At 40.2% G+C, this 12,391-nt stretch overlaps 1 protein-coding gene across 1 annotated transcript; it reads right to left on the bottom strand.

The window, feature by feature from the left end:
- Window positions 1–1,337: 1,337 nt before the first annotated feature.
- p2rx3a (purinergic receptor P2X, ligand-gated ion channel, 3a) lies at window positions 1,338–9,034 on the bottom strand. The gene is made up of 13 exons (XM_089017057.1): window positions 8,542–9,034; window positions 8,326–8,452; window positions 7,343–7,478; window positions 7,104–7,175; window positions 5,297–5,366; window positions 4,952–5,048; window positions 4,790–4,867; window positions 4,584–4,725; window positions 4,042–4,178; window positions 3,881–3,974; window positions 3,354–3,419; window positions 3,207–3,284; window positions 1,338–3,134 (listed from the first exon to the last, which is right to left on the bottom strand). Exons 1-13 carry the CDS (start codon window positions 8,711–8,713, stop codon window positions 2,994–2,996), a joined length of 1,410 nt encoding a protein of 469 aa, XP_088873183.1. The 5' UTR covers window positions 8,714–9,034; the 3' UTR covers window positions 1,338–2,993.
- Between the last annotated feature and the right edge of the window lie 3,357 nt (window positions 9,035–12,391).

Below are 12,391 nucleotides of genomic sequence, written 5' to 3'. Positions count from 1 at the left end.
GATAATTTGAGCCACACCTCATGAAGCAATGAAGAACACCTAACTATTTTAACAGTGTACCCTCCTGCCAGAGCAGCCAACTAATAAAAGATTAGGTTCAATTAGATTAGATTACTTTAGTACCGCAATGGGAAAATTTGCATTATTTCAGAAGCAATTGTGTATACAGGAAGTAAAAAAGAAAATAAAGCTTCACACGGGGCTCCCAACATACGCAGTCACCATGTCACTGTTTGTGAGTCAAGAGCACTAACGGCGAGGCTAAAACCCAAGCAGCCATCTCTTTAAATTGGGAATGAATAAATATTGTCCATATTGAACCTATGTGTAAATGTGAGCTAAAATGACTGTTTGTCTATGTATGCCCTGTGATTGGCTGACAACCAGTTCGGAATAGCTCACGCGGGGATAAATGGTTCAGATAGATGGATATTTTAAAATTGAGAGACCCCACACAATTAGGACAACAAAAGAAACTGCCAATGTGTCCTGTTGTGATAATGTGTGGTAGTTTACAACTGTTTTCCGAGCAGATGATGGAGGAACGAGTGATGCCTCGCTACTTCGCAGTTCACTTATCGCAGTTTCAGTGCATTGCGGGTTATTTTTTAGGGCAAGAAAACATTCAGAAAAAAAATCCAGAATGACTCAGAAGCTTTATACATGGCTGTAGCTTGATTGGTTCCCAGTGCTGACGTCACCCAATGACATGTGGATTGGCTGTGCATCTTCTCACCCCCGCCCTGCACCTCCTCTGTCTTATCACGTGGGTTATTATTATATAACTCTACTTCATTGATTTTCGTCTATCGCGGGTGGTCCTGGTCCCTATTGATCGCAAAGAACGAGGGATTACTGTATAACTTTTTAAACAGACAAAATTTACGATAATCGGTCAGGATAATCTTTTGCAGATCAAATTGGAGTGGGCCTTTGCTGAAACCCTCAGTCCTTAAATCACCTGATTATTTTTTTTTTTCAATGAATGGAAACATTGTACCTTGCCCTTTATAGTGCTCCAAACATTTACAATCCAAACTACCTCCAGTGAGGGTAAGGTGATTTTTTTCTGAAGCCTTTTTGGATGAGATAATGACCATGAGAAAGCATTAAGTGAGTTAGAGTACTTCATAGCCATTCCCATTACATGCATGATATTGATTGCTGTGATCAAATTAGTGCATCAAAACTTGTGGCTAACTGCTGTCAATTCTTCTGAGACCTCCCTTTACAGTGACTATATTGGCTCAATCCCAGAGCCACAAAGAGCCTCTTAGCTGATCTAATAGCGGCTTGGTGAAAGGAGGTGGGGGGGGGGGCTCCATTTCGACGTTTGGTGTGTCTATAACAGACAATTAGGTTAGTATCTGAAATGAAATTCTGGATGTGCAAAATAAACAGAAATTCTCTCTGTGACAATACATGGGAAATGGAAATTGCTCGAGCTCAGCTTACCCGAGCGTGACTAATAAAGGTCCAATTTCGAAATTTCAAGTGAGACTAACGTGTATCATTATGCTATCGGGCACACACGTGTATGCACGCACATGCGCGCGCGCGCACACACACACACACACACACGCACGCACACACACATACATGAACAGAAGTAGTCTGGAAAAGTGGAAGTTCATTCTTGTGTAAACAGTTTCTGTCACAACTCCCACGTGACAAAGACAAGGACACTTTGTATTTTTTTTTTTTTTTTACCAGAGAGGGGAATTACTACAATTATGTGTGATACATTTTTTTCTCAATATGGCTCATGTAAGCAACGCAAACAAGAGACAGCTGCAATATCATGGAGGTTGCGGGGGTCCATCATTAACTGTAGTGACAAAAAAGAGCCGCTTGCAATCAAAGTATAGCATTAATGATTCCATAATTCATATTCCCTGACTTTTCATAATGTTTCATTATTAATTAATATTTGCAGTATGTAATATTCATTTAGTATTTCATATTCAGTTATGCTGAGATACGGGGGCCAGTAGAAAATAACTTTTTTTGCCACTGAAATACTTATTTACTCATGACTCTTGGAATGTTACTTTTGCTGTATGATGTCAAAATGGGATGGAAGAATACATGGATTAATCTGTTTAAACTTAATTCCACCAATACGTTATGTGTCAGAATTACTTGTGGAGACTATTGTTGCAAATATTTTTTTAAATATTTTGTTTTTACTTTAGTTTCCCTATAATGTGGAATAGGTTGTATTTTATGTTACTACAGTTCCAGGTGGTTTTCACAATACTGATTTTGGGTGTTGCAGTGAGTTGAGGTTTTGTTCAACAATTGTTCTGTGGCAGGGGTGTCAAAGTCATTTTTTGCCGCGGGCCACATTGTAGTTATGGTTTCCTCTCGAGGGCCGTTATGAATTTGGGGAACCCATTAGAATGTTTAAATCCCTTCAAATATTACATATAGAGCACAAAGCAAATTAATGAATAACTCATTTTCAAATCTGAAGTCAAGAATAATGACTTTTATTGTGGTTGACATCCAAAAATATGAAATTTTGGCTCAGATTTTAGCAATCATCATGGAATTTAACAAGTTTGATTTGCTTTCGCGGGCCGAAAAAAAATGATGTGGCGGGCCGGATTTGGCCCGCGGGCCTTGACTTTGACACCTGTGTTCTGTGGTCTGTTAAAAATGGGTGGTTAAAAAGTAACAATTTTGTTCTTTGTATATCTTGTGAGTCATAGATTTAAAAAAAAGATTTTATTATCAATTAATGTTTCTCTCAGTTTTCATGACTAGACCCAAGGCTAAAGGGTCAATTTAAGGACGTAATCCTGCGGCCGTCGCTCTTGAATGTTTACTTCTGGAACTGTTTATTATAAATACTCGTGAATTCGCTCCGTAGCGCAGTCTGTCTTTACACAATTCATGAAGCTTATTGAACAAAAACTGCAGAATCCAAAGTCACGAAAAGCTTAATGATTGGTGGGAACAGCAAGAGGTTACGATCACTCAGCTCCGTGTCACACAGGTTGGTCAGCTGTGGCCAGAGAATGTGCTCCTGAGTCACACAAACTCTTCATAACGTCTTTGATGGACATCTGGCTGCTCGGGCTCGGAGCGAGGGATGCTTCTATCTGAGCCTCTATCTGAGCTTCTGAGACCTAATGATGTGGGTGCAGAAAAAAATGCTAGTTGGTCGCAGGACATTTGGTAACTCAAGTGAATGATTTTACCTCTTCAAATTTCTTGGCTTTGTATTGCTCTGCTCCCTTCAGGAAATTCAGGAGAATTAGGTCACAGAGAACTGTACCCTGCCGAAGACAGAAATTGAACATAATGGTGTAGTATTAAAAAAAACGTTTCATGATTGGGAAACTTACGAGTCCAATAGAAGTGAAGGCAGCGACCAAGTTGATTAATGTTGGGATTGTGTCAAACTTTCCTGCCTAAAAATAAAAATAAAGTATTTAAAATCTTACACAGTTTAACTTTTCTGGCAGACAATTTCCAAGACTGCTGATTGGCACACATCGTTTTAGGAAGTTCCGAATGTAAGGGGCGCAATTTTCTTTAGTAAAATGGAAGAGGGTTGAAAAAAATGCTAGAGTGTCATTTTCTTTGTTTTCTGTTTAGTTTGGCAGTAAAATTCAACTCTGGGTGGCATAAAACAGATTGAAAACATTTTTTTTTTTTTTTTTTTTCAAGAAAGTCCCAAAGAAGCGTGAGCTTGTTGACTCAAAAATGTGTCAGAGCACCTCAAATCTCAAAAGTCAGAAGTGGGGTGATTGGTATAAAAAGGTACCACTGTATAAAATTTAAAGATTTGCATACTTGCACAGTTCTCCTTCAAACCGGGGGGATCAAATGTGCGTTTAAACGCAACAACACCTTCCACCCTTCAACTCACTTTGCCGGTTACCATGACATCAAAGCGGATGGCGAAAGCTTTGTGGAGCGTCCGGTATTCAGTACCATTCTGCATCTTAAAATATTTCGCAAACCTATGCAAAGAGGAAGACGGCATGAGGGAGGAAAGGGAATGTCAATGGGAGAGAAAGAGCAACCAACCTGAAGTTGAACCCTTTGGAGACGGCGTTCTTGGCGAAAGGAGCGTCCAGTCGAGTGAAGGAATACTTGGGTACACAGTGCTCAATGTCGAGGTCTAGATTACACTTCCATTCAATGTTTATTCCGATTTCACCGCCCTGGGAAGGAGAGAGCAGAGATACTGTCATTACAAATTACCTGTGAGTGCATTTAATGGAAATAAGATAAGCGAAGAAGCAGATACCATCCTCACACAAATATTAAATGACAATAAAGCATTAAACAAAAAGGGAATTTTAACAAGGGAAATAAAATTATACCGTATACAATTTCATAAAACATGTACACAAGCACAGGAATAAACAGGCAAACCACACCACAAAGGAAGTCCGGAGCCCAGATTCAAACACCTCAGAACTACAAGGTGGATGCGGTAACCACATGAGAATCAGAATCAGAAGCAGAAAGCCTTTAATCGTCCCACAATGGGGACATTTGAAGTGCACCGCATTTCCGCGATGCCGCATTTGAGGACCGAAATATCAAAACAAGAATCGAAAGACCTTTGTCGCCAGGCCGGCCACATTCTGTCCAGTGTATTTCAGGATGTCGCCCACACGAAAGATGGGGCAGAAGGGGTTGGTTTTGGGGTCGTATTGACACCTCTTGATCTCGTCCGATGTCATGGTGGATGGAAAGTTTCCTCTGTGGGAGAAATGGAAAATTTGGTTATGATGCTACAAAGGTGTGGCGGGCGTGTGTGACCTACCTGATGATGTTGAAAAGAGGGAAGCGGATGCTGTTCTTGATGAAGATAGTGAAGTTTTCCGCGTCGAACATGGGTTCACTGCAGGGACGTAAGCACAGAAGATGGATGAGACCGGAGCAGAGCGTCACGTTCGACTATCGGCATTTGAGTGACATGTCTCACATCTCGATGCTGTCGTTCTCGACCGGGCACCATCCTTCCACCTCACATTGACCTTTAGACTTGTTCCCGCCGTGAAGACAAAGACCAGTAATCCTCCCTGGTGCATCAGAGGGAGTGAAAAGAGCTCCGATACACTTTCATAATGGCAAGCTATGAGGAATGGTCATTCAAATCTTGCTAGTCACATTAAAACTGCCCCACAAAAATCCATTTTAAAATATTAACAGAAAATATTTATTGTGGAAAATATCTGATATTTTTTTTTAATTTAGAACAACTTTGTAGACAACCACGTTCACAAAATCAACTTTGAAGGTCGTCCTTCCCACAAAAAAAGAATATTACCGTTTGTTAGGATGGAACCAATATGCTGCTCACAGTCGTCATCTATCTCACAGCTATACTTCTTCCCATTCTAAAACATGGAAAGACACATTTGTGTTGAGCTCACTTTAAATCCTTCACACAGAAGTCGGTTTCACTTGGTCAAACCAAGCTAATTTATTCGACAAAAATAGCATATGAAGGTCACAAGGGTTTAGTTATCGATCCATTTTAAGTTGTAATTTCACAATAGGATTTTACCATGCATTGTCATTTATAATAATAATAATAATAATAATAATAATAATAATAATAATAATAATAATAATAATAATAATAATAATAATAATAATAGGGCGGCCCGGTAGTCGAGTGGTTAGCACACCGGCTTCACAGTGCAGAGGTCGCCGGTTCGCATCCCGGTCCGGCCTCCCTGTGTGGAGTTTGCATGTTCTCCCCGGACCCGCGTGGGTTTTCTCCGGGTCCTCCGGTTTCCTCCCACACTCCAAAAACATGCATGGCAGGCAGATTGACGACTCCAAATTGTCCCTAGGTATGAGTGTGAGAGTGACTGTTGTACGTCTTTGTGTGCCCTGCGATTGGCTGGCAACCAATTCAGGGTGTCCCCCGCCTCGTGCCCGAAGACAGCTGAGATAGGCTCCAGCAACCCCGCGACCCTAATGAGGAATAAGCGGTACGGAAAATGAGAGATAATAATAATAATAATAATAATAATAATAATAATAATAATAATAATAATAATAATAATAATACATTTCATTTATAAGCGCCTTTCAAAACTCTCAAGGACACATTACAGTCACAGGATATTTTTTCTGCGGGTGAGCAGCGACAGCCACACGAACCAACGTTCACTCAACCCGGACGTTTACAGCTATGTTGATTGAAAAAAGAAATCCCACCCGTTTCTGAATCTAACGGTTAAGTTGTTTATTGTTATTATCCTCACTTGTGTATTATCAGTCCTGAAAAAAAAAACCAGATGCGTTAGAGAAAAATGAAAGCCTCAGTATAAAGAGTTTACTTGAATTTCTGATTTTTTTTAAATGGAACATCAGGCTTTGCAATTTTCAATGATCACATGTGAAAAAAAACACAAAAAAAACTGGACACTTGTAAATATGCGTTGATGCAATATATCAATATGGATTTCTTGATACTTGCACTATGTACAGTTTTTTTATGAAACGGTTTTGCACATTTACATTTGCACAGTATACAGTTGACATTTTTATTTTGTTATGCTTAGAATATCTTGTTTTCTATCATTTCACCCCCCACCCCATCCCCTTTCAATTGCTGCTGTGGACTGCAAATTTCCCCATTGTGGGACGAATAAAGTTTTTCTGATTCTGATCAGCGTTATTATTGCCATCTTAGCCTGATTCCACGACCATAATTGTCATCAGACTGTTTTTTGTTGCCATCACTGGTATCAGATCATAAAGGCTTTACTTGTCCCACAGTGGGGAAATTTGCAATCTACAGCAGAAAAATGGAAAAGGAGGGGGGGTTGAAAAGAAAAAACAAAGTATTGCATGTACAAAAATAATGACAGAAAACTGAACTGTACAACTGTAATCAATAAATGGAGTTAATGTAAAAATAAATAAAAACAATGAAATATTTTTGACTTTAGAGGTAATTATCAAGTGTCGTGAGACATGAAGTGGAAATAATAGACAAATGACAGCTGCATGACATGAAGTATTCCGAGTATCTCTGTTTTGCCACCTTTTCATTCCAAAAAAATATCATGAGTACAGATGTCGAGACACAACAAATTGAAAAGAAATTGGTGTCCCACCTCTCCACATTTTCCCTGGAATTGATTCTCGGTGATGATGAGTTTTGTCATGATGCAGAACACGGCTGCACCCTGCAAAACACACACATGCGCACAAGCACACACGCACACACACACGCACGCACGCACACACACACACACAATTATCAAATTATTTCCATCTAACGGAAATAATTTGAACGATATCAAAGCTTTTGACTTCCCATCAAGGCATGTTGCATGCTGGGTGCTCTTCGTACCTGTTGGGGGAAGACGTAATCGGCCACATCCATGAGCTGGTTTTGATGGTAGCCGAAACCTTTCACTTTAGTCATGACAGATGACTCTATGCCGGTGTCAAACACTTGGTAGGCTTTCTCATGAATGAACACCCACCTGAAAAGAGCATGTTAATCTATGGTGAAACACAACAAACCATGTCACTGATATAACACATCCACCTGTCACAATCTTCTGACGTCTGACATGTTTACTTATTCTCAGCATGATTCCGACTTGATCTTGGTTTTACTCCCTGGTGCGTGCGCCTACCTTTCTGAATGCTTTATTTCCTGTATATGATACCTGTCCATGTTAAGCGCTTTGATGCAGCTTCAGCTGTTGTTAAAGCGCTATAAAAATCAATATGTCTTGTATTGTATTCAAACCACCTACCTTTCTATATAAATATCATAATGTTACTATATAAACAAAATAATCTTTGCATAAATACTGTTAAAATTACTGAGGCTAGATTAATATACTGTACTATAGTGCGGGATATATAATTTGTTTTTGTTACATGTTGTGTTTATTATTTTACTTTATGTTAACTGTTTTTAATGGCTTTGTTACTGCTTTATCTGTTGTGAAAGCGCTACATAAATGAAATTGTATTGTATTGTAATGTATAATATTTTGTCCGTCACACATTCCGTAAAATGTTTAAAATGTTAAAACTATGGTGTTGGGGACTGCATAGAAATCTCCCTAATGTTTCCCTTCTTTTTTAACACCATTAAAGTGTATTTTCAATCAAAGGAAAACTCATGTGAACTGATTTTTTGATTTCAGTATCCATGTCATTATTTATACTTATACTCACTTATATATTCATAAGTACAAACTGTCAAAGCACCAACACGTTGTGCTTCTCTCACTTATTCAAATGTTATTTTTGAACATGAAGTAATAATTTCTCTGTAAATTTGCTGCTTGTGGTGTCGCATCAGCAGTCACTCACCCAACAAAATAGGAGATGATAAAGACTTGCACGATCCTGTTGATGATGCCCACCGACCAGCTCTTGACCACGACGGATTTGGTGGTCTCGTAGGTGAAGAAGTCCGTGACCCAGCCCCACACCATGGCTGTAATGCCAGAAACCAGCAATGAAGTATTTCTCAGTGGATGATTTCAATGGAAAAGATGTGGCTTGCGACGAGGAGAATTTACTGACCCAGGCTCAGATGAGATTTATTGAAGATGCTAATGGTTGTCCTTCTACCTCTGCCACTCCATTGTTGGACCTCCCCTTCCTCTGTCCAAATGAGGGGAAGAAAGTGTCCCTCCCTCTTTGTCTTCATTCTCATTTTACATTCGCCACAAATTCCCAGTGGAAGTGTGTGCATTTGCACAACACATATTTTTCAATGGTTTTAGGGAATATATACCGTATTTTCCGGTGTATAAAGCGGACCAAAAAGTCTTAATTTTCTTAAAAAGATGACCGTGCGCCTGATACGCAGGTGCGCCTTATATGTGAATTAATATTGAGCTACAACAGGACTTGCAACTACTGTCAGCAGCCACCGACTCCATTTCCACCTGTAGAATACGTAAAGAGTAACCGCAGCCTCTATCATAGCACCTGATAATGTGGTGTGCTTTATAATATTATTATTATATTACGAAAACGTTTTTCATTCATTGAAGGGGCGCCTTATGCTCTGGTGCTCCTTATACATGAAAAAAGTTTGAAAAAAGTTTGAAAATACTGCAATCGTTGGGGGTGCGCCTTACACTCGGGTGCACATTAGCACATTATATATATATATATATATATATATTTATTTAAATAGTTTATATATATAAACTTCTCATCTCACCCCCATGGGTGGTGTCTGTCCCCCATTTTGTTTAGCTCGGGTCCTCTACCAGAGGCCAGGAAGCTTGAGGGTTCTGCGCAGTATCCGTGCTGTTTCCAGCACTGCGCTTTTCTGGACCGAGACATCCGATATATATATATATATATATATATATATATATATATATATATATATATATATAAATATATATATATATATATATATATATATATATAAAATTCTGACTTGATCTTGACTTCACTCGTTCTTGGTTTCACTCCCTGGTGCTTTCCACTAACTTTCTAACTGCTTCATTTCCTGTACGTATATGATACCTGTACTAAATCAATATGTATTGTATTGTATATTAAATGTATGTAGACACCCACGCGCGCACACACACCTCTCATAACAAATAAAAAATGCCCTTGAGTTGCAATCCAGAGGATCAAATTGAAAATCAATTCCTTTTTGTCCATCCTAATATTGTGAATAGTTTCTTGGAGCATAAACCCTCTTTAAATGGATCGTTATGACAAAACCAAACACTTCAATTATCATCATTAAAACATCACTTGTAACACATCAAGTCGAGTTCAGCGATGCATAAGTACAAATAAAATAAATTGGATTGCGACTGTGCAGGCCCTCGCAAGCCCTCTTTCTAAATGCATTGTACTGCATTACAAATGATTGGCAATAAGAGCGACATTCGATACGGCCCCTTCTCAATACACTCATGAGCACGGGCAGCATTAATGCTTGAGATACTGTAATGTGATGCAAGTCAGTGTATAGACGGTATGTGTATGCGTGTGTTCAGTCGGACTGTGCCATTTCTTAAATGGATCCATTATGTTTGCGGTCAGTTCACTGCAATGCGATTCCTGTTCGTGACCCAATGAAACTTATTACATTGATGGACACATTTGTTTTGAGCCCATATGCAAATGAAGGTCATATGTTTTGGTTGGTAAATAGGCAAGATCGTGTCCTCGTGCAACTTCACTCCACATCGATCGGAGCATGTGATGGAAAGAAACTCCTGTGCGACAATCAGGAGAATTAAGGTCATGTGCCGCTCAGGCCACAAGCTGTAACATTAAATGAGGATATCCTCTTGTTAATGTGCATTGTATTAGCCTTTTTTGGACTCGTAGGGGAGAAAAATACATTTCACAGCAGCAAAGTGATGAAAGTAAGAGGAAAGGAAGAAGAAGAAAAACAAAATACAGGATCTGCTGTAAAGGCAGCCACTCTCGCGGCACCATCTTGAAGTCCAAACAACACAAACTAAATAACAACTAAATTGATGAAAAGATGAAAAGAGATAGTCTCACATCTCTTGTCCCACATAAATCCGCTTCAATTTCAAGCCGCGACAGTTCCACACACACATCGGCGCTCTGCGCTGAAGCTCCTTTCTTCTCATCGCCGGCTCCTCAAGCCATGCATCCATCCGGACGCAGACTGTCCAACAGCACCGACCTTTCCGCTGAACAAAGCGGGGCTGTGAAAAAGCTGCCCATTACAAGTGCAAAAAAAGCACAATGGCCCCAGAGCTGTCAAGTGATGACAGTCAAATGGCACTGACATTCCTCGCAATCAAAAACAGTGCTGGCATAATCATGCTGATGAGAAGGCGCAACAGCTCAGCACAGTCACCTCCTTAATGAATGCCGTGGCCAAAAATGCTGAAAAACAATCCACATCCATTCCACACGACGCACAACAACACAAAGTGACAAAAGTAAACACAAAGACAATACAAAAAAACACAAAAACAACAACAACAAAAAGCAAGGCTCGTGAGAGCACTTGCCGCCAGCTGCCTACTTTGGCGCCATCTTGGACTTGTTATTGGATTTGTTCAATACATTCACATTGTTATTTAGCAGCTTATGCGTGCTAAACTGAGGAGTTCATATTGTTCCGTAGCGTGACTTTTGTCATCCTGAAATCCCAATTCTGACATATGCCCTCTTAAAATGCAACCATTGGGGAAGACGGTTACGCGTCACAAAATCCTTTACGCTTGTTAACTTTTTTTGAAAAGAAGTCGCTCAGACATGTCAAACCTGTCACGAACCCTTCTGACACTCCCTCAACTGTATTGCGATGCCGTTGAGCAAGGAGGTTTCCTTGTATCAGGTGAGGCAGACGTACAGTAAAGTCTCGTTATATCGATATCGGATATATCGATAGTCCCGGTTATATCGATACTATTTCTATGCACGCACGGAGAAAATTACATGCAAACAGGGTCGGATATATCGATAGTCCCGGTTATATCGATATTTTTTCGGACTCCCTTGAATATCGATATGACGAGACTTTACTGTATTTGTATACGATTACTATTATATTGTATTTGGCTAAATATTTCATCCATCCATATTCTATATATATATTGATATTTTCAAATGTGTATTATTTTGATTTCTGTTGTCCTCCATGAATCATTGCGGTGAGTGCCTCAAATTAATAAATGGCTTTAAATTTGGAAAACACTATTGTAGAATATTTAGGAATATTTTCTAACATTGTTACGAACTAAATAAATATTCATTCATCTTCTGGGCAGCTTTTATGCTCACTAGGGTCTCGGGGGTGCTGGAGACTATCCCAGCCATCTCTGGGCAGTAGGCGGGGTACACCCTTCACCGGCTGCCACAGAAACAAACAACCATTCAAGATCACATTCGCACCTTGGGACAATTTTGGAGTCTTCAATCAGCCCGCCATACACGTTTTTGGAATATGGGAGGAAACTGGAGGACCGAGGCGGGCTCAGGGAGAACATGATAACTCCACACAGGGAGGGCGGACTGGCTCTTGAACTCACAACCTCTGCACTGTGAAGTTGGCATGCAAACCACTCGACTATCAGACCTGCCACTCAATTAATATCTAAATCATAATTCATGATAGGGCGGACCGGGAGTCGAGTGGTTAGCACACCGGCTTCACAGTGCAGAGGTCGCCGGTTCGCGTCCCGGTCCGGCCTCCCTGTGTGGAGTTTGCATGTTCTCCCCGGACCCGCGTGGGTTTTCTCCGGGTCCTCCGGTTTCCTCCCACACTCCAAAAACATGCATGGCAGGCAGATTGACCACTCCAAATTGTCCCTAGTTGTGAGTGTGAGAGTGACTGTTGTATGTCTTTGTGTGCCCTGCGATTGGCTGGCAACCAATTCAGGGTGTCCCCTGCCTCGTGCCCAAAGAC

The sequence above is a fragment of the Hippocampus bargibanti genome, linkage group LG02 (assembly GCF_051943395.1).
Source record: "Hippocampus bargibanti isolate YZ-2025 linkage group LG02, ASM5194339v1, whole genome shotgun sequence".
Lineage (NCBI taxonomy): Eukaryota > Metazoa > Chordata > Actinopteri > Syngnathiformes > Syngnathidae > Hippocampus > Hippocampus bargibanti.
This window is presented reverse-complemented; position numbering and strand designations above follow the sequence as displayed.